At 39.1% G+C, this 23607-nt stretch overlaps 1 protein-coding gene across 2 annotated transcripts in view; it reads right to left on the bottom strand.

Annotated features, from left to right (window-relative positions):
• Window positions 1–23607, bottom strand: part of eys (eyes shut homolog) — a 171832-nt gene that overhangs the window by 83151 nt on the left and 65074 nt on the right. For both annotated transcript variants that reach the window (XM_044372008.1, XM_044372009.1), the window contains 2 exons: window positions 17957–18078; window positions 16830–17089 (listed from right to left, as the gene is read on the bottom strand). In XM_044372008.1, coding sequence (XP_044227943.1) covers window positions 16830–17089; window positions 17957–18078 — 382 coding nt within the window. The remainder of the gene's footprint in view (window positions 1–16829; window positions 17090–17956; window positions 18079–23607) is intronic.

Here is a 23607-nt window from a genome sequence, read left to right as displayed (position 1 = left end):
ACGGACAGGTGCCAAACCATGTTGTGATGCCATAACAAATAATAGATTCAATGGCTGCCCTTTAGAACAATAACATAATGATTTTATCCACTCCATGGACCCTGAGCCTTTGCAGAAAATGCAGACGCTAACTGATTTGTGAACAAACATACTCCATTTAATGAGCCCATTGTAACTGAGAATCAAAGAGAATAACGAAGTACTTGAATGTTGTTACCTCCTCAACTCTCTCCCCATTGATTAAAACTGGGCTGTGGTCACCAAAAGACCTGGGATCGAAGACCATTTCTTTAGTTTTTTTGACGTTCACACCACTGCACAAGCACTTCTATTTCTGACTTATACATAGAAATGTCTGAATCTGTTAGTAAACTGAATATGGCTGTATCATCATAAAACTTGATAATGTAGTTGTTTGTGTACTGGTTTCTACAATCATTTGTATATGATGTGAAAAGAAGGGGGGAGCTTACGCAGCCTTGAGGAACTCCAGTACTAATAACCTGTATGTCAGAGAGAGTTGAGTTGACCTGGTACCATCTGATTAAACACGGGTTCCCATCTGTTTCAGCTTGTTTAACAGGGTCTTGAGGAGTATAGTATTGATTGCTGAGCTAGTCCATAAACATAAGTCTAGCAGGGCTGTAGGATTTTCAAGGTACTTTAGAATAAAGTGAGTTGTGATGTTTAGAGCATCATCCGTGCCTCTACCATCTTTATAAGAAAATTGGTAGGGGTCTGAGAGATTTGTACCATACAGTAGGTTCTCTACATATTGTAGGAATAGTACATGTATCAACCAAGAGCTGGAACAGAGGGCTCTAGGCTGGGGTCAACTCTTCAGCAAAAATTTTAAAGGACCAGTGTGTAGGATTTAGTGGCATCTAGCAGTGAGGTTGCAGATTGCAACCAACTGAATACTCCTCCTCTCACCCTCCCCTTCCAAGCATGTAGGAGAAACTATGGTGGTCTCGAAACATGCAAAAAACACGAAAGGCCCTCTCTAGTGTTTGGTTTGTCCATTCTGGGCTACTGTAGAAACATGGTAGTGCAACATGGTGGCCTCCGTGGAGGAGGACCCGCTCCTTATGTGGATATAAAGGGCTCATTCTAAGGTAGTGAAAATGCAACAATTATTATTTCCATGTGATTATACACCAATTAAAACATACTTATGAATATTATATTCTATTTCTGCCAAGTCCATTCCTCTAGGTACCACTAAATTTTACACACTGCACCTTTAAGAAGAGGGGCCAAAATACCATCTAGCCCACTGGCCTTCCTAGTGTGCAGCTTTTTAAAAACCTTGGCCACAGCACTTTGATCAGTTACTATTCTATTCTGTGTTGGATCACATGTCAATGTAACTGACAGGTTTTTACATTCATCAATACAATCACTCCCTTCAGAGGCAAAACGTTTATAGAAATTGTTGAGTTCATTTGCTTTTTCCAGTTCAGTACATGCATTTCTCTATTGTCAGAGTTCAGGTTGGTCATTTCTTTCAGAGTCCCACAGTCTTATATTGTGCTACCCTTTAGCCATATTGTCCATAATTCACATGTAGTCTTCTCAAAATGCAGCAGCGTGGATGGCAACAAAATAAAGTTTTGTGTAAGATTGTATTGGCTGAAAATGAACTATGTAATATAGCTGTCAAAAAGGTTTATCTACTCCAGAATTTTTGGTCCACAAAAATGGACACGGCCCTGGCACAGGCAGGCACAAGGCAATTAAATTAAATATATACGTGGACAGGTGAATCAGATATCAAACTAGGGATCATAGCTGTGTTTCTCATAATCAGGCAGTACATCAAGCTTGTGAGTCCTTCACATGTGCTGGTCAAAAACTGGGTTACTTGAGTGAGTGGGTTAAGAATAGAAATCTCTTGCATGTAAACACAACCCATGCAGCCAATTTATCCCACTGTTACACACCTGCACCACCTCTTCAGCACCGCTAATGAAGGCACAAAATGATTAAATACTGAGTTTATTTAAAATGTGTTTACTATACAGCTGTTATAGACCTAGGTCTATTTTTATACATTAGGTATAAATGAAGCCACTAACCTCTTTCTCACAGTGGTGTGCAAGTATTTAACCACAGGTATACTCTGTCTTGAACAATGCTCACAGTAAAACCCTGATGTTTCTCTTTTTTCTCCAGTTTTAGTCATTTAAAACTACTAAGTTAACTCATTTACAAACACAGAGCTTTACCAGTTGCTATGTTTACTTGTACTAGGCTTGATATAACATAGTTGCTGCCAATGTTTGATACCGTGCTTTTGAAAATATTCCAATAACACATCTGTGTTATTTTGTCCCCCCCCCCCCTATTCCAGCTCTGACAGTCTCTCTGACAATCCACTGTTCATCCATGTCCATTTGTAAAAGCACACATACTGTAAAACCAGAAATCTGCTAAATGTACAAAGGGAGGGCAGTGAAAGGAATGAGCCATGTGGAACAGCCTGGGGGCGTGTGTTGGCTCAGAGGTCTGCTCTAAATGCAACCACCTCCATTTAATGAAATAAAATAATGAAAATAAATGAGTTGGCTCCAATTATGTGCCTGTATTATATGTCATAACCATGTCACTGTAACTCCTCCTGTACAAACTGTGCTGTATGACAAAAGAAACATTAAACTATGCTGTATCTGTAAAGCTCAATTAGGGGACCGATTATGCTCATTTGTAGCTCTTTATTTTTTTTTGGACTCCACCAGAATAACACGATTCACAGTTCAAAATACTCCTTATTTATCTTATACTGGCCCTTTATGCAGCCCCTCAGTTCAGCCTCTGTTTCTTAACAGGCAGTCTTAGCCCCTGTCTCTTTGAAGCCCCTCTCCCATGAGCCCACTCTGTTCTGATTGGCCAGCTTTCTGGAAGCCTGCCGAGAGGAGCCATATCAGAGTCGTGTTAAATTACTGTTGATGCAAACTCAATATTTCCTGCTTTACCGCTTCAAATTAAAAGCTTTTAAATTACTAAATGACAGGAGACTTTTATTATGAAGAATTTACAGGAAATTAATTGTGTAAACGCACTCAAGACGCATTGAGGACGGATTGGGATCCGATCACTCAGACCACATTCGGAGGTGGTCTGGGCCGCGTATGGCCACATTCTTTTAGTAGTGTAAACGCAAATGCGTCTTGGGCCACATTGAAGTACCACCTACTCAGCTGACGTCCTCTATTTTCTGGCAGACTAGACACAGGACCCTCCGTCCAAAGCTGTTCAACTTGTTTGATAACAGGATAAACAAATTATTTTGTTTTTCATTTGAATTTAAAACGTTATCCACCCCCCATTTTTTCCTGTTTTTCTTGTTCCCCTAACCGGTTTCCCTCTTCAAATCGACAGTTAGAATAGAAATTAAACCATTAATTTTTCGCTTTTCTGTCTAAAAAAATATTTCAGAAGCTAAACGTAGCTGGATAGTTTCCTCTGTCCTGTCAAGTTGAATACTACAGTTTTTAGTTTTACTGCGCTGCTCGACATAATGGAGCTCAGGATCTATCAGGAGGACGGCTGCTTTACTCCAAACAGTTTCACTGTATGAACCTGAACTGTGTGTGTAACAGCTGAACTATTGGATGTAGAAGAACACAGAACATTAATTAACATTAGATCCTGACCGATCCTGTCGGAGATTTAAATAATCAATGAAGTTATGCTGCTGTATCTTATGCTTAAATGCACACAGTGTCTCTGAATGGAGAGATGCAGGTGCGGGGAGATCATTGCATCTCTCTCTCTCTCTCTCTCTCCCAACGTGGAATATTCATTTATATCCTGAATATTTATCCTGTTATCAAACAAGTTGAACACAGCTTTGGAACGAATAGCGAACGACTTTGGTCTTTGAAAACAGAAATGATGTCCGTGTTTATTTGCATATAGAGCGAGGAAGTGAGATCCGATCACATGCGGTCACTCAGGACGCATGTGGAGAAGCATGTTAATGCCAGGTGTAAAAAGACGCACTTAAAGCTGTCCACTTGTGATCAGATCACCCGAGACGCATGTTAATACCAGGTGTAAACAGGGCCGATGTGTCCTTCCTTGATTCGTCACGCCCCTATCACGTGATGATTCCCAATCTATGTTTTCTGCCACCTTGACTGCTTTATACTCATGTGTAACTTTCAGTAACAGATCCACCTCGTCGTCGGTTCAAGCAAAGACTTTGGTCTTACTTTTCGCTATTTGCTGTTCATCCTCTGTAGTATTTTCTGCAACTAAGCAACCAAGCGCAGAGTAGACAATCTGCTTCCTGTTTACACCAGCACGTGTATGCCCAGTGTAATGTGAATGGTCATGTGATAGGTGTCTCAGGCGTGTTATTATGGATGGAGATTTTTTCTGAAATGGTGCTAAAACGCTTGTGTGGATTGAGATCATTTTTGTTTGAAAATGCTGTTTTAAAATGAAAACGTATTGGTGTGGACGTAGTCTGAGAATCAACCCCAATGCATCAAAGCCTGTACTTCTTTGCAGTTGTCTACTCTTTGTTTTTTTTATCTGTCCATTTGTTTGACTCTGGTTCTCGCCGTATGACACAGAAAGTCTAAGATGTTTTTTTTTAGAAGTTCTAAGAACAAACCAGGGCTAGTGACTGAAGAGTGGGCTTGTGTTTGACCAGTGACAAGAACAGAGGACTCCAAAGTGGATTCCCATGCTACTCTGTTTCTACATACAGTATAGTACAGTTCTTGTTGTGGGTAAGTTTGTTTTTCAGTCTTTTCCTGCTTAAAGAGGGCACAAACTGTTTAATGCAGCTTTAGCTAGTTACCATAATTTAACATTTCAAGAAGGAGAGAAAATGAGATTGTAACTTACTATAACATCACTAACATCAGTAAAACTGATAAATATTGGCTATGCTTGAGGGTATAATTTCCACTGGGAACAGTGCAGAACATGTTCTTGACACTTTTCAAAATCCCAGATTTCTTTACAGTTACAATTTGATGTAAACCACTACATCCTCTTTCAACAGTGTTCTCTACTGCCCAGCTGTCATAGTCCAAATGAGGGAGTACTCTGACTTGATACAAATGCAGATGCACCCATCTAGGTTGCCTTTGGCTGTTAGCCTATGCTTACAGCAATGAGCTTCATGAGATGTAGTGAGCACTTTGGTGACTGTTTTTGCTGTGAGTTTTGCCTCTCAGGCTACACACAGGCTGCCCTTAGCCATTTGATTGGTGGAGCTTGCTGGGGCTCTACGCAGCCCGGCAGCTGTGCCAAGAGCAGACACTAATCACGGGGGACATTTTTTTTTTTCAAGACTATTCTATTTACATATATTTTAATTTACAGGTGACAATGTATTTTTAATACGCATTATGTGTATTATAAAATATTTCCTAATAAGACAAACACAACTGAACATAAATATGAGACAAGTACTTATATATACTGATTAAAAAAATCTCAGGTCTCCATCCCAGAAACTATGCATTCACATAGACCCCGAGATTTCACTGTGTCCCATCACATTTGAAACAAAACCTTTGCCATTGGCTATGCTACAAAAATGTACTCTATTACCACTGTGGCCATTTTCCACATTTGGATAATTTGACCTGCTGTGATGCATTCAGGGGTTAAACACCAATATGCTAGAAGCTACTAATGACTGACGATTTTTATTAAGAGAAAACCCCTGATACCACAATGTGCTCATTGAAGCTTTGTTCTGCTTTTTTTTTGATGCAGCTGTTGTTCAGGCTGGAAACAGAGGTCTCGAAGCTAAAATGAAAGAAAAGAATCACCTTTTGCCCTCAGCAATGGAATATCACCGCCGTGCTGAGACCTTTGCTCATTGAGGGGGCACGCTCTCATACTGAGACTGAACACCTGCTACATTTTAATATTTTCTTTCCTCTCTGTGTGCCGTCACTTTCAAAATATTAGACTAATATTAGTTCCCCAAATGGAGCATTGATTTACATGCTATGAACTTTGTTTTGTTATGGTCCATTATTCTGTGAAAGGAAAGTCTTTGACATATATTTGATCTCAATAATTGTAATATTGGGTGGAATAGTGATTGTGGAGGCTCAATGTTACGGTAGATTGGTTTAGTTACTGTACATTAAGTACATTAACTGATGAGTCAAAATACAACACATTTTATCTATTTCATTCGTGTGTCAGATGTTGTGTAACTCCTATGTTCAATGTTTTCTTGCTATACTGTCTTGGCCAGGACACTACTGTAAAATATGTTTTTCTTTGTTGATTTAATCTCAGTGAGGCACTTTCCTCATTAAATAGGGTTATTATTATTATTTAACAATCCTATGAACAAATACATTGACAGTAAATGTGGTTTGCCATATTTATATGATGAAATACATACAGATTATAAGCTAACTCAGTCTATGCATTTAGTAGTGTCAGCCCAAAGGTAAAAGTCCTATATGTTCTATACCACTATACTGGCAGAAGAAAAAGGTCAGTGACATTCACATATATCTGCCAGGGCATTTAGTTTATAAATTGATATACATCCACTATTGTATCGGCTGTGTCGTCTATAAAACAGAATTATCAATTAAAATGAATGCAATGAGGACAGACATGTCTTTGGCAATACATATTTTCAGCACATCTTTTTCAATATCATATTAGATATGTGTCAGTTCTTTTGTTGACACAGCCTCACAGTAGCTCATTAACCAACTGTTTGGTAGGACACAATCTCAATCTTGTAGAAGGTGAAGGCTAGTGTAGCATGCCATGCAAATAAAGGGGTTTGTTCTCCATCTGGCCAGGAACACCTCTGGGGATATTCTCAGCCATGGAGACCAAATGGTTTTTGCATGTAAGGGGACCACAAAATGCTTCTGCATTAATTCACTTCACTATAGTTTACTGCAAAAATCATATTTCTGCCACTTCAGGCAAACCAATTGTCCCCCTGCCTCACTTTAAACACTAAATAATGACACTGCATATTAATTGAAAAGCACAATAATACAGATGAAAATTAATCATGAAGACTTAATGAATGTAAAACATTAAGTGCTATAGTAACACAATGTTCTTTCTATTGTGCAAATACAAAAATGTGAGACATTATGGGATCTATTTTAGCTGCACAAGCACAACAGCAAATGCAAAGAGATAGGTCTTGACCGCATAAACTGTGTGAGCACTGAAACAGCTGCGCAAATCACAGTAAAGCATAACAACAAGTGGCACAAATGGAAAGATGCTTCTTTTGGAAATCATTGTTGTCTGGAAGGTGCAGAGCGTTGCGATGTGGAAACACATAATCACAAAACCAGAAGTAGGTGGTGTGCAATGCAACGCAATTCCTTCTGTATCTCATGTCATTAATGTTCACATTATGTTGGAGTTGATATGACACAACAGCATTTTCAACATGATGCATTTAAGGAATAAAACCTGCAACTTCACTTCTTTAAAGAAAAGTTGAAAGGAAAGGAAGCAGTAATGAATGAGGCCTGGTAATCTGAGTTCTCCTACATAAGCAGGAAGAATACAGACCAGTCTGATGTGTGTAAGCGTGTGAGGTTATTTTACAGCAGCATGTTGTCACTTGCACTTGATTTAATCAATGTAAACACATAGTGGTCGGCCGTGCGTAATGGCACTGCATTCTGACGTGGCACATTGGAGACTGCAGATTTATAAACATATCTGTCCTGCTGCCTTCAGCTGCTGCAGGGATTTAATGAACTGAAGGAGAAGCTTTTCATATAGTATTACGCTGCTGTGGATAACACACTGTAAGAATCACCCATTTTAATTTATATATAAATGCAGACTGATTCACAGACATTCCTGCTTTAACCACATTAAACATTATTGTTTGATGCCAATTTAAATGCATCAACTAGTTTGGGAGTGTTTAATTAAAATAGTTAATTTGCATTAATGCTGCACATTTGTTGAGATTATTCAGTTTTCTCTTGCTGTTAAAATCACCAAAGTGTCTGCAGAGTGACTTTGTGCCAGAAATAGACGTAGATTTAGACATCTACTCTCAGCGCAACTTCTACGACCCTGTTTCAACCAAAAGACCAACAGCTCCCTTTGCGCTGCCCTATTTTAATTAACCTCCCACCTTATTGCGCCTCTCCTCCCACCTGTGTGCTGTGCACACAGCACCGGGCATCAAAATAATACACAGATGGGCAAAGAGAATTTCAAGGTCAGGAAAATACCAAACTGTCTGAGCACTGCTGGCTGGTTGTTGTGAGTGCCACAAAATTAGGGCCCAATGACTTTTAGTTTTAAAACCAAACAACATTTAAAACAACTCTGTAAATGAAAAAGATTTAGGAAACTGAAATTGACACTTTGTTATTGCTTCTCTGCAAACCAACATTGTTACTAATCCTTAAAATATTAATTATTAATGACCAATCTAAGTTGTTACAATCTTACTCAAAGGTTATGAGATGTCTTCTGTGCATGTCTCAATTCAGTGTAGTTATCAGCTCTACAGGCCAACTGATGTTTTGGTTCATAACTTCAACTGCATAATAGTACAAATAACAACATGACATTTCATCTCCGTACTTTCAAAAAATAAATGAATAATTAAACTGTTAATGATTAAAAGTTTAGCAGATTACATAGAGAAACTATTTTGTTTGTGGACTGTAGATACATTTTGAACAATCAGATATAATCACTGTTCAAAAATAACTGCTTGGATTGTACTTGACTGTGAACTAATGGCATCTAACATGTTTTAACAAAGGTCTTTGTTCAACAGTCTAAGTAAACATATTGTATTACATGCCATTACACTCAGATTAGATACTGATCTGACTGTTTAACATGTTCAAAGTTCAGATTCAAACCTCTATAGTAAATTAAACCCTATAATTATTTGGGGCTTTTTGCCTTTTAGACAGGGATGAGTGGATGCATCCTGGACAGACTGGAAAACAACGTTGGAGGACATGGAACGAAGGTCCCAGATCAGATTTAGACCCAGGATGTTGCCATTTATATATGCAAACTGTTATCTGTACAAATCCCCCCGCAAACTGAGCAAAGACATTGAAGCCTATAGATTGTGTACAAGATTCAGAATCTGATGATACTTGGCCTTGTACCGTAATCTGTGTTGAGTGATGCTATGCATGTTTGTTTCATTTGTTGTGGTTGTCGGCCAGTAACCCTCAACCTAACCTCTACCCGAACTCTCATTTTCAGGTTGCTCTTCTATCAGGTCTGGCACTCCCTGCTGAGGCTCCCTCATTAAGAGGAAAGTGGAACATCTGTGCTGGACAGGCAAGATGATTTAGGCCTCCTGGCCAGTGCCTCAGTGGAGAGTCACTGCTACAGAGAACAAAAACTTTGTACTCTCCACAATTAAGAGAGGATAACTGCTTTCGTTGTATTTTCTTTAAAGAAAATTCTTCCACCTAGCTCTGGTTTTATTCGGGCCTCCAGGTTCTCACAGTACACCTTTGTAGACAAAACTCATTTCCACTGGGGCTGTGTTTTACAAATCCTTTTAATGCTACTCCCAGTAGGCACATCCTAATGGCTGCCTTTTAGTTCCTGTTGAACTGACTAACACCAAAATTACCACATCACTCTTTTCTGAGACTGATATAGTCTAGTGGGAAAACTATGACCGCGCACTTTGTAACACATTCAGTACAGCAAGTCTGAGAAAGCTGATCATTAAACTGAGTGTTAAAGTGCTTATCTTTAAAAAAAAAAAAAAAAAGAAAAAAAAAAGACCCTCGTCATCTGCTATCAGAAGTTGTCATAAAACTGGCCAAGAAAAGTTTTACATCTATCGTCTACTGGGTGTCTTTACATAAGATACCAGTGTCCTTTCTGTTATCGATTGGCTAAAAGTAGCATGCAGCCAAAACTTTAACACAGCAGAAAAATCCCATCCAAAAACAGGAAATGACAAAGCTAATTTGTTTCTTACAGTATATGTTGATTTAAATTAATATGTAAGAGTTTTTTACCCCATTAGTGTGAGTAATAAAAATAAGTTATTTGGTTTCCAGTGCTTCTGATGCACCATACTGGAACTGAAACAGAACAACACAACAATCAATATTCATAAATCTCTACACTGATTGGTTGGCTGTATTGCTGACCCACCCCCTTCCACGACATACCCTATCCTAAGATCTGAGGGCTAGATTTGCTAAGGCTTTTGCTCCCGTTTTTTCGTGCCAGATTTGACACACTCTGTTTCTCAGTCTCTCTCCTCATTGCATATGCATTTAAGGGAGGAAATAATAAAATAGATAATAACAGATAATAGGAGGATTCATGTTAAAATATGCCTCTAAAGAATAGGTATAAAAATAGCACAAATGGGATTTACAAGAGCCACAAGGAAAGTTGCAGTGGAGAAAAGAAATGTGCACTGCAAATTTGCTTGTATATAAATATTATTTGAAGGAAAAATTAATCAAGGATATTATTAATGAGCATAATATCTGATGACTGTAATGCAACAGATAGTGTAAAAATAGTGGATGTTCATTAAACTTGAATATGAACGGGCTGCAATTGTGTTTTTTTCCTTTGTAAAGACATTAATAGTTAGCATTACCTCAGTATTAATTTATAAAATATGATAATCTATATTAACACCATCTCCAACTCCACCTGCTCTGCTCTGAACTCTTACTGCTGATCACTTAATCAAGATCAAGTGATCTTGATTAAGCGTTTTAATCAAGATCACTACATTACTATTATTTCCAAGCTTGGTGACCTCATAGAAATCCCACTGCTGAACTGTGCCTGTGAGCTGTCCTTCATTCGCAGTGTGCATCTTGGAGGGCTGTCTCCAGCTGACTGCATAATGAGCTGCTGTCTTAGTAAATCAGACACTGAATACACGCAGATCGTAGCTGCAAACTTAATGAAAACTGCTGCACATATTTGTGCCTTGCCATTTTCTAGATAAATCTGGCCCTGAATGTAAGTACAACCTTTGTTTGTTAACATGAAAACTCCACATGGCACCTTAAACATCTCTAACTGAAAAATATATGCCACGTCAAGACGAATGATGTTTTCCATAAGACTCTCTCTCTTTAACAGCATAACCTTCATGTCTACCCTGAGGCTTTTTTTTTTTTTTTTTTTTTTTAAATGGTGCAGCTGCCACATTGCAATGATTTCCAACTGCAGCCATGTAGAAGATGAGAGCATGTGGACTCAACTGAGCTGCAGTTGGAATGTGGACCATGTGACCTTTGGGCTGTACACCATTTATGGACTGGAGCTAAAAACATTTTTATTTCATTACTCAAGATTCAGTCTCTAAAAGAGATTAAGATTTTGAATTTTGATGCTTATACTGCTGCCATAGTATTTTGTGCCAAGTACACAATCATTTTCTTATATGTACCATCTCATCCCATATCCTTCCGGCGCCATCTCAGGTGGCAGCCCGTCACAACCACTCCTACCCATTTGTATTCATTGGCTATTTATTTTAGCTTTCAGCATCTTTTTAGCATTTTTCTTCTTTTAGTCTTATAAAGAATGCATCTTGCACACTTTTCACACTTTTTTAAAGTTTTCCTGCTGTTCCTACTCATCAGGATACTTTTTTCACCTGGACGATATGCGAGCACATGTCAGGGGGGTTTACACTCCGTAGGAAATTCTCTCATGGCGAACAGTGTCTGCCCCCGAGGAATACCACCAACATATTCTGGGTGAATTAAGGAGGAAATACCATGGCTGCAGAGCAGGGATTTAAGGGCGAATGAAGAAGAGGAGATACAAGGCATATCTCCCTTCCATCACTATAGGAAATGTGAGAAATGTGAGAAATGTGAGATTGCTGGTGAATAAGACAGACGAACTAACAGCACTGGTGAGGAGACAGAGAGAATTTAGGGAGAGCAGTATCATCTGTTTTATGGAGACATTACTCCATGTAGATATGCCGGTCTACAACTCCACCATCACCGGCTTCGAGACAATATGGGCAGAGATTGAAGGATGAGCGGTAAGAAGAAAAAGAAGAAAGGAGGGGGCTTGCCGTTCTCATTAACAACAGATGGCGTAATCCAGGGCATATTACTATTAGGGATAGAGTCTGCAGCCCAGACATTGAACTTTTAGCAGTGGGCCTACGTCCCTATTATTTGCCAAGGGAATTCTCACATGTTATAATGATCGCTGTTTACATTCTGCCATCGGCTGACGCGACCGTAGCGTGTTACATCATCCACTCAGTCACAGCGAGGCTCCAGTCATAGCACTCCAGCGCTTTCATCGTGATATTCAGGGACTTCAACCATGTGACTCGCTCCTCCACCATGACAAACTAAACCCAGTTTGTTGATTGCCCAACCAGAGACAATAATACCATGGATTTACTGCATGCTGACATTAAGGATGCATACAGCTCCACAGCCCACTGCCCACTTGGCAGATCAGATCACAACCTGGTCGACCTCTCACCCCAGTATAAGCCTCTAGTCCAACAGCAACCTGCAACCACCAGGACATTCAGGAGATGGTCGCATGATGCAAATGAGGCTCTGAGGGGCTGTTTCAAGGCTACAGACTGGGAGGTTCTAACCAAGCCATACGGCGAGGACATCGATGAGCTCACACATTGCATTACAGGTTACATTAACATCTGTGAACACTGTGAGAGTCATGATCTTTGATTTCTCCAGTGCCTTGAACACCATACAGCCTTTTTTGCTGGGAGACAAGCTCAGGTGCATGTGGGTGGACACTCTGCTTGTGACCTTGATAATGGACTACCTGACCAACAGACCACAGTACATGAGACTAGGGAACAGGTTCTCAGAGACAGCGTTGAGCAGCACCAGGGTCCCCCAGGGAACCGTCCTCTGTCCCTTCCTGTTCACCCTGTACTCCCCCGACTTCAGATACAACTTGGAGCTAAACGTCAGCAAGACAAAGGAGCTACTGCAGGAATAAGCCTACTCTGACCCTTGTCTCCATCCATGGAGAAGATGTCAAGGTAGTCCACTCCTACAAATATCTTGGAGTACACCTAGACAACAGGTTGGAGTGAACTTAGAACACAGAGGCCCTTTACAAGAAGGACCAGAGCCTTCAACATCTGCAACAAGATGCTTGTATGTTATATCAGTCATTGGTATCCAGTGCCATTTTCTACACAGTGGCGTAGTGTGAAAACTGGGGATGCTAACAGACTGAACAAGCTTGCTAGGAAAGCCAGCTCCATCATGAGAAGTGGAATTAAGCTGGACCTCCTGAGGGTGATGGCAGAGAGGAGGATGCTAACCAAGCTGGTGAGCATTCTAAACAACACCTCCCATCCCCTCCACACAGGCTTGTTAAACAGAAGAGGACCTTCAGCAACAGACCAAATGTTCCACCGAGCAACACAGAAGGTCATTTCTGCCGGCGGCCATAAAACTCTACAACTCCTCCCCTCTCTGCCACAACATGGGATTAGGCTGAGGCTTTCCATCATGTGCTTTCCCCTTTCTCACAAATAACTCATAACTGGTTAAGAATTGCACTACATAATTATTATAGTTCTGCACAATGTATAATAATAATGTTTCTATTGCACACTGTATAATAATGATAATTCCACTCCTATCAATTTTTTTTTCATATTTCATCATATACTATGTACATAATCATCACACATGGGTTAATAACTATTTTTTAAATTTTTTTCACTACTCTCATATACTATGTATATAATTACTGCACAATGTGTAATAATGAGCTTCTCTATTTTACTATTAAACTATTTTATTTTATTCTATGTTGTGTGTGATGTGTGCTGGACGGTGCTGTTGTGACACTTTAATTTCTCTCAGGATTGATAAAGTATTTCTTATTTATGTTGATAACCATATCAAACTTCATCTCTTTAATGTGGTTCATTCTAGTACCAAACTCTTCTAGCAAAACACCATGCAAAATAATAAATAATGAAAGCCCAATGGACAAAAAGGCTAATTGGTGTTGATTTTATAACAAGTTAACTTTGATAATGTTTACTATGTGGTGGCCGTCTTGAATGTGTGAGATGAGATTTTCCTATGGCAGTAAATCTGGCAGACATAGGCAGACAAATTCTAATTTAATTAGGCCTGGGAATAATGGAAGGCCTTCAAAATTTCCTTGACAAATAACCTACACTGAATGGTTGATAACAATTCTGTAAAATTGTTGTACTGGGATCAAGCCATGGGTTGTATAGCAGAGCTGTGTTTGTTGAGTAGTAGCTATGTAGGATGGATTTATGGTGAAAAATAATGGAGAGTAGTGAGTCACAATGCTTGTGTGAAGTGAAAACGACCAAGCCCACGCAAAGCTCTTGGTGTAATGTATGCAGCCAGCACCTAATTTCTTATTCCTCTCCAAGGAAGCCTTCTGAAACTAACCCAGCCACTCTATTTATATCTGGCAACATCTTTTCGTCTCTGCACTGACAGAGCCATTAGGTACAGTACAACACAACCCTATAGCATCGTAACCTGCACACTGATAAATCTGAATGTTAAAACACAATATAATTTACAGTTCCTCAGCTATCAGGAAGCTTACTGATAAACTTCCTAACAGGTCATTCTAACAAAGTAAATGGCCATTTTTATTGCGTCCTGACTAAAATGTGGCTTTTAAATTGAACATGAAATAGACTTCATGTGAGAACTCAAGTCTGAGTGGATGTGTTTGTCTGTGTGCATTTGAAGGAGAAGGAGAACAATCAGTATGTTTTACATGGACAAAATTCAAATGACTAAATAAAAGTAACACTTTCATTTTAAAGCTGTTACATTTGCAGTAATCAGATTTTATCAGTTACCCACATTTACTGATTTTTTATTTTTTATTTTATAGAGATCATGTTAAAGTGATACTCCAACAAAAATCTGTCTCAAACCTGTCTAACGTGCATTTAGCTTTATATTTGTTCATAATTGATAAAATATGCCAGTGCATGCCCATGGTGAGAATATGAATACACAGTGTAAAAGTAAAAAAAAAACAACCCAAAAAACAGTCATTTTCAGTTATCTTTTTCACAATGAAAGCTTGTCATTTGAATTCACTGTCACAGACATGAATTCAAGTTGACCGTTTCTGTCAAGGATGAAACTACCACCTTTTGATAGCCAAATTTGAGCTTCACTCAACAGCTTCTGACACATACCTACAAACAATGCACGAGAGGAAAACCTGCTTTGTTTGTCGATTTATGAAGACTCTTTTGCATGTAGGGACATCCTTGAGCAGCATGCAAGAGCAACAATTTACAAAGCTCAAAACATAAAATATATCATGCATTTGGACCATGCCCCTGAATCTGTAATGCACCTCTGGATCCACCTTGCTCACCAGATTGTAAAATGGCAATTAGCTTATGTTAGGTTAGCATCAACTAATGTTTGCTTCTATGATTTGCATTTCAAAATTTGACAATAGTTTGCACAAGTAGCACATACTGTAGTCAGTTTGTGAGTGATATATGGTAAATATGATATTTTTAGTTAGGCTTGTTAGTGAAACCTGCTGGTAGAGTTAGCACAAGGTTTTCATACATTGAATTTCTGTGACTTAATTAGCTTTTTCCTATTTACAGTTGTAACGCATTGTTGAATGGTAACACTGACTGCTCCTTATGACAGTGTGTTCGCTGTGACCACAACATGCTAAATATTAACAGGCATTTTTAAAAGGATTTTTATCTTTTGCCATGGTGATGGGATCTAATGGTCTTACAGATGACTTGTTTGGACAATTAAAAAAAATTAAAAAAATAAATAAAAATGAGCTACTGCATTGCAGAAAGGAGGTATAACAATTTAATCAAGGATAGACTGCAACGACATGTCACATGTAGTAAGTGCTGATTAGTACACATTAGGCTAATACAAACTGACCAAAAATAACCCACTTAAGAGTTTTTTGTCTTATAAACTATAATTGACCGATGGCTGATGATTTTCAACTGGGTCTTGTCCCGGTCCTGCAATGCATTGTTTCTATAAATAATCATCATATTAGGGGGCAGTAGACGGTACATACACATTAAGGATACAGCTCAGTATATAGTCCACTAGCAGCTAATTCACTGTAGACTGCAATGAGAACAACTCAGCCACCACTGAGTTTAACTAGTCTTTCTTTACAAACCATTCTTTACAAAGGGAAAGGTGCAAAAATCCAAAAGTATTGCAATCAATGCATACAGTACACGAATTTTCTGGCAAGCCAGATTTGATCATTATGCTTATCATTCTTTGTTACCCATGACCAGCCAACTACCAGATCGTAGCCACATGGACTGTTCATTCCTCTCAAGATGGCAGCACAAAATAAAAATCTTAACTTTATTTTGTATCAGTCAATCATGGTTAGAAAAAAATAGCATTTTATCACTTGAAATCATCCCTGTAGGAAAACCTTTACTGTTGCTGTGAGGCACATCTTTTCAGAGGTGTCAGGACCATGGTTCAACATATGATTTATGCACAAGAAAACAACATTTATTGTCCCTGTTGATACAGTAACTTTTTGGAAAACCTCATACATTTCAGAGAGAAGATACAAACGATGCATGCTCAGCTGTGACGGGAATATTTTTCATCTTCTTGTGAGAACCTTTTGATGTATGATGTGCATATTTAACTTAGGATTTTTTTTGTAATTTTCAAAGTAGTTAAATATAGCTGTGCAGTCTGTCTACGTACAATAACCTATTGAACAAAACGGTGTACTTACACTTGAAAAGTGGGCTAAAAAAAAAAAAAGCACTATTTGTGTAAGGCTGTGGCGGTGTGCTCACTCACCAGCTGGGCATCTGCAGGAGGCTGTTCCATTGGAGCGTGTCAGGCAGGTGGAGTTGTGCAGGCAGGGATTGTGGAGCAGGTCACAGGGGTCATAAGGCTGGTTGCACAAGGGGCCACTGAAGAAGGGGGGACAGGTGCAGAAGAACTCCCCTGGTACATCTGACTCCTGACACTGAGCTCCATTTAGACAGGGCCCAGAATCACACTCATTCACATCCTCAGCACAGTCCACACCTGTCCAGCCTGGTGAGCACAAACACCTTGGATACACCAGAGAGGAGATATGGAACTGTAGAGGTTATTTCAGAATGTATTAAAAATAATCCTGGATAAATAAACACTTATTTAGTAGTTTTGTAAAGGTTAAGTGTTTTTTCCCTCAGGGACACCTGTGCTAAAAACGGATATATCACTCATACTGCAGGGTGCCACAGATAAACTACCACAAGGCATTTTTTCTTTTTTTAAATTCAAATGATCCACTCAACATTCTGTATACAAACACAACGTTACAGTGCATGTATTGGCACTGCATCCCACCTGGATCTTTGTGTGAGACAGAGCGGGGAATTTGCAGGTTAATTGCAATACTGGTCAGAGCAGCTCTTAATTCTGGACAGCTGAATGTAGGACACAGGAGGTTAGAGCACTGAGTGGGGATTAAATGGAAATGTATGCATGTTAGAGGCAGACAGCGAGAGAGACAGGGACAGAGAAATAGAGAGAGAATCAGAGTGTGTGTGAATCTGAAGTATCTGCTCTTAAGGCAGGTGAATATTCCACTTGGTGGCAGTGAGTACCCAAGCACTACCAATCACTCCACCTCGCATTCCTTTCCATCCCCCAGCTTTTCCACCTGAAGCAGTTTTACGTCTCCCCAGTGAGAGGGGCATTAGCTGAAGCAGATACACCAGCTTTTTCCTCCAATGAGTCACAGATCCCCTGAAACCTTTTCATGCTGTGAGCCATAGATTGACTCATTTGTTTTACCTGCCATCTGCAATTCATTATCTCTGCTGCCAGTGGAAGGACATATTGCTATCTCTGAACGGCTTCTTTTTCTGCATTTATTAAGTGACTGATGCACCTCGTGAGGACAGTGCCCTCGAGCTAGCTCGCACACCTACTTGTAGCTGTTGAGAAGGTCTGTGCAGGTGGCGTTGTTTTTGCAGGGCTGTGATAAACATTCATCAATTTCTTGTTGGCAGTTCTCCCCCTCCCAGCCGGAGTGACACACACACTCATAACTCTGGAATACAAAAGAATCAGATAAACACTGAAATATACTGACAGAGTGTAAACATTTTACACCTGCACTTGACCTGGTATAATGATTTAGGTAGTTATAGTCTAGAATTTATAGCAATAGCAATACTCACCATTAAAATATTACTTAGCTGCTATCTGTATTCAGTAATTCTAACTTATTTATACCTGTTATATTTTACCATACAAATGGTACAGTGTTTAATATACTTGATTCAATGCATCTCAATTTTCTTAAAAAATAGTAGAATAAAACCTCCCACTCGCAAAAAAAAAGATATTTCCTGTGAAAATCTGTTTAAACTGTGGAAGAGTCATGCTTGTCTTAAATTTTCACATTACTGATATGCAGATGTATTCCTTCTACCACCCACCCTCTGGATGAAATGCAAGCCTGTTTTCTTCGTGCCATTCAAGGTATATGGTACAAGCTTTTATCAAGCGCACAATATTACCACTGCATGTTTTGTGTGGAAAGGAATTTTCATAGACAACATGTAAAAGATGTTTGATTGTCAAGATTTCTCTCTGTAACCAATGAAATATGTTGTCTCTACTGTACATTAAGAGACAGTTATATATATATATATATATATATATATATATATATATATATATATATATATATATATATATATTCTTTCTGCCATTCAGTACAAGAGTATGTGGACCCCATGTCCTTTATTTCATTATTGCAATCTGCATTAGGATAATTAATCATGGCATGGGAGATGAATGGTTTGTTGTCTATTTCTTTCCAAGGTTCCTGTTTAATTTAAATTCCTCTTTGCACACCAGATGAAGGTAGTCATATGGTCTTTTCAGTTTTTCAGGATTCCTCATTGCCAGCGTTCTGTCTAAAGGTCCTGGGTGCTGCTGGTTGAACGCATGCTAATCTGTATTTCATACACTGGAGGGGAGCCGTTAAACTTTGTCTGATATAATTTGTACACTGTGGGCCCTATGGTAGTGGGGGGAAAATGCCGTCATCTCATGATAAATTAGATACCTCCAGGAGACTCCAATTCCTTACCCCTGGCAATAGAACATAATCTCATTTTTGCTGCTAAGTCACCTTCAGGGACCGCAATTCTCCAAAATAAGCTAAAGCTCTGTGGGACACAGTGTTCTAAGAGAGGGATAGCTGCACTGTAAACAAGACTATGTGAAGGGTTTTCCAAAAACTGTCCTTATTTGAATAACAAGACTAGGTCAAAACTTAGCATATGGCTGGACTGTGTATGGTCAATGTTTGAAATTGTGGCCAATTTGTTACAAGGATAGTCAGTGTTAGTGTCTTTGATGTGAATTCCTGGATATTAAATGTTCATCTGCAATTTTCTGTAGCAGTCCCAATTTGCTGGTAAAGTGTACTGAAATAGCATATCACATGACATAGTTAAGCTACGTTTGAGTAAAAAAAAAGGGTATAAATGCAGTTGCAAGAACAATACTTTCCACCCACATCTTGGGATGTTTGATTTGAAAGAGATCTTATTTTAATTCTAATTCTAACTATTCTAATTATCTGTTAACTCCCCCTGCTCTTTCATCTGTTTCACTCTGTGGATGTCTCTCGTTTTTCAATCTGTATTGAGTGTTTTGTCAGAGTGATGGTTATTTGGGGTGCTTTAACTCTGCGCTCTAGCTCATGCCTCTATGCATCTTTTTTCTGTTTCTTTCCCAGCCAATGATCATGGAGGCTGTGGTGGAAATTGTAAATGAAAGTTTTGACAGCATTTTGGGTGCAAATTCAGGAGGCTTATATCTGTCCAGTTACAGCAGTTACAGTCAAATCAAGCACACCTGCAGAACGGCCGCCCCACACTAAACTGACGAAACAGCTACATGAGTCGCATGTTTTACCTGCAAGACTTATTTTAATGCTTTTGTTCATCGTTTGTGATGTGAAAACGACAGAGAAATAAAAAAGTTGCATCCTGGTATTAGTTCAGTTATAAAATCCAAACACACCGCGGAGTGTCTCTCCTGCCGGCTGCTGACAGCGCTGTCAGCCAAAGAGTCAATCCCACTGGATGGTAGAGGAGGAGACGGTAGAGACACTGGTACGTGTCTGTTTAAACAGGAGTTTAGCCAACTTCACTTCACACTGGAGCTGAGAGCATCAGAGCTCGGAGCAAGAAACACAGTCACTCAGTGTCACGCTGCTGTCCTCTGCTTCCATCATTTCGTGCCGATTCATTTTGAAAGAGCAACGGACAACGTGGAATCTCCAACACTTAGCCGCCGACCAGTGGTGTAACTTCATCACTCACTCAGTCACTCACTCACGGACAACCGCGGTTATAGGGCTGGTCTGTGCCCGGTCCAGCCAATGAGTTGAGGAAAAATATATATTGGTGAAAGAGTGTGACTACAAAAATACTGTATTGGTTGATATTTTATTATATCTTTTGTATCACATCTGATTCCCTTCTTATGTGGTAGAAAAGTTGTGAAAATAACTGAATTCATGCTTATTCTACAAAGACAAAGACTTATTCTAAAATAGCCTCGACAAAATTATTGGTACCCTTTAGAAGTTGTAAGGAATAATTGATTTGCAGTGATACTTTAAGCAGATTATTGTGTTTTAATTAGTATCACAGGTGTTTTCAATCTTATAATCACTCATGCAGCCAGTTTAAAAGGAAAAAAATACTCACTCTGCTGTTTTGTGCCACTGTGTGCATCACATTGAACATGGAAAACAGAAGGAAAACTAGAGAGTGGTCTTAAGACATTAAAAAAAAGTTAATAGTCAAGCATGGTCAATGTAAAGGTTACAAGACCATCTCCAAAGAGCTTGATGTTACTGAGACCACTGTTGCCTATATTATCAAGAAGTTTAAGGCCCATGGAACTGCAGCAACATCTCTGGACATGGTTGCTAGAAGAAAATTGGCCCGAGATTGAACAGAAGGATTGCTTGAATGGTCGAGAAAGAACCAAGGAAAACTTCAATACAGATCCAAGCTGATCTTCAAGCTCAAGGTACAATAGTTTCAAGTTGCAGCATCTGTCGCTGTCTGAATGAAAATGGGCTCCATGGTAGAAGACCCAGGAAGACCCCACTTCTAAGAGGAGACATAAAAAAGCCAGACTGGACTTTGCCAAAATGCATGTTGACAAGCCACAGTCCTTCTGGGAGAATGTGCTTTGGACAGATGAAACAAAACTAGAGCTTTTCGGTAAATCACACCAACCCTATGTTTACAGAAGAAAAAATGAAGCCTTCAAAGAAAAGAACACCATGCCTGCCATGAAACATGAAGGAGGCACAGTGATGTTTTGGGTTTGCTTAGCTGCCTCAGACACTGGCCTTGAATCTGTGCAGGGCACAATGAAATCAGAAGACTATCAAGGCATTTTGGAATAGAACATACAGCCCAGTGTCTTAGTCGCAGGTCATGGGTCTTCCACTAGGATAATGACCCCAAACATACATCAAAAAGCACCCAAGAGTGAATGAGAAGAAAACATTGGACTGTTCTGAGACCTGCTTTGATTCTTGATCTGAATCCCATTGAACATCTGTGGAAAGAGGTGAAACTTGTGGTTGGAAAATGGCACCCATCAAACCTGAGAGAACTGGAGCAATTTGCTCTATATGAGTGGGCCAAACTACCAGTGGAGAAATGTAGAAACCTTATTCAGAGTTACAGAAAGTGCTTGACTGCAGTTATTGCCTCCAAAGGCTGTGCTACAAAATATTAAGTTAAGGGTACCAATATTTTTGGCCATTTTCACTTGTTTTATTATATTAGATAATATGTTAAGTTTTAAATCAAAAGCAAAGTTTCATCTATATTCAATGTGAAATAAAGAATAATGGATACCATATACTTCTATCAGTTTCAACTTAATTCAGAGAAAATTCAGTTGTTGTTTTTTTTTTTAAAGGTGGAATGGTACCAATATTTTTGGGCATGTAAGTATTTAGTTTATCCCAGAAAATTACAATGACATTTTTTAACCAGAATTCTGTGCTGATCTGTTATGTAGGACTAGATGTTAATATCCCTTAATTGCACACGTGAGACATGCTGCTTAGATTCTGTGGAATGGTCAAGTATGTGATGGCATCTTCAGGGTTATCAAGTGGGCGCCCTCTTTCCTCGATGTTTTGCTGATAGACCCACAACACCTCCAGAGGGTTCAACAGTGAATCCTGGCATCCTGGGCTCTTTCCGTAGATGCCATCTACTCACGTGAGGGCCCATAAATTTGTCATTCATTTTCCTATAACTAGCCTGCAGTCAAGACACATTTCAGTGAGAAATAAACAAATTCCTTTTTTATCATTTTTAATATTTGATAATCACAGTTTTCTATGCAAGTTGTAAGAAGTATATGTAAACGGACAATTTGCATCTCTAGTTAGTAAATGGCTTAATTAAGGCCAGTGAAAATGGCTGAGCATAGTTTAGAGCTTGTGCTTTTCCCACTTCAACTCAGGTGTTGGCTAGTCAGTCTAAGACATCTGATATCTACATTTAACTTGTTTGTATAGCATTGCCGTCTTTACATCTGGCAGAGAGATATTAAATCTACATTGAAATTCAATTATGTCTAAGCTCAAACACAAAAACATTGGATCCATCCTTAGTTGTTGAAACAGCAGTTAATGATTATTCTAGATATTTTACTTTCATTCCAGCTAAACAAATAAAGGTTTTAAAATACTTGTAAGAGCAAGTTTTTATTTGTTCTTCTCACCATGTGGCCCCTTTGGGACTCACAAACCAAAACAAAACATACATTACATACAGATTTATTTTAAACCCAAACATTAGGTGCGGACCATACACCAGAAATTATCTATCTTTGTCGAAAGAGAGAAAAAAAACCCCCAAGACTTTCTTATCTATGACACATCTGTTTCACTACTGCAATCTGTTAGCAAATAAGCAGCTGTTGGAAAAAGGCCCCTGGTACTCATTGCACAGTTTGTGAGCAGCATGCGGCTCCCTAGGCCTTTTTTGCAGCTGCAACAGATCAATGTTATTGGCTTAAAAAACACTCAAATAACTACAGAAGTAGAGCTGCGCCTTGCAAAAAAAGTCTTAAAATGTCCTTTAAATTTGAGTGTGTGCATTTGTGAAAACCCATGCATCAGTACAGTGGACCAGCACACTTGGAATAAAATGCACTGACAAGTAATTTAGAAAGTCACTTGATGTTCAATCTACAAACTACAGCCTACATTTCCGAACTCAGTTTTCACTTATTATTTCAACAAGTATTCACTAAGAATCGACTGAGGCCTGCAGGTAGAAGGCAGACCTGGTATGTCTTGTTTCTCCTCGCTATCCTACTACTGTAGTTCAATCTAAACTGAGATACATTAGCTTAGCTTTGACTACAAAAGCTGCAGCTAATGATCTGTAGACATAGCGTATCTTTGAGAAAAGTGGACAAACCGTGCTCCATGAGAACAGCAGATAACTTGGGAGTCACTGAAACTGGCTGGCCACCACAAAAGTGTTTTCCTGGGAGGACTGCACATCAT

The sequence above is a fragment of the Thunnus albacares genome, chromosome 14 (genome assembly GCF_914725855.1).
Source record: "Thunnus albacares chromosome 14, fThuAlb1.1, whole genome shotgun sequence".
In the NCBI taxonomy this organism is placed as follows: domain Eukaryota; kingdom Metazoa; phylum Chordata; class Actinopteri; order Scombriformes; family Scombridae; genus Thunnus; species Thunnus albacares.
The sequence above is the reverse complement of the archived record's forward strand: the minus strand, read 5'-3'. Positions and strand labels throughout refer to the sequence as shown.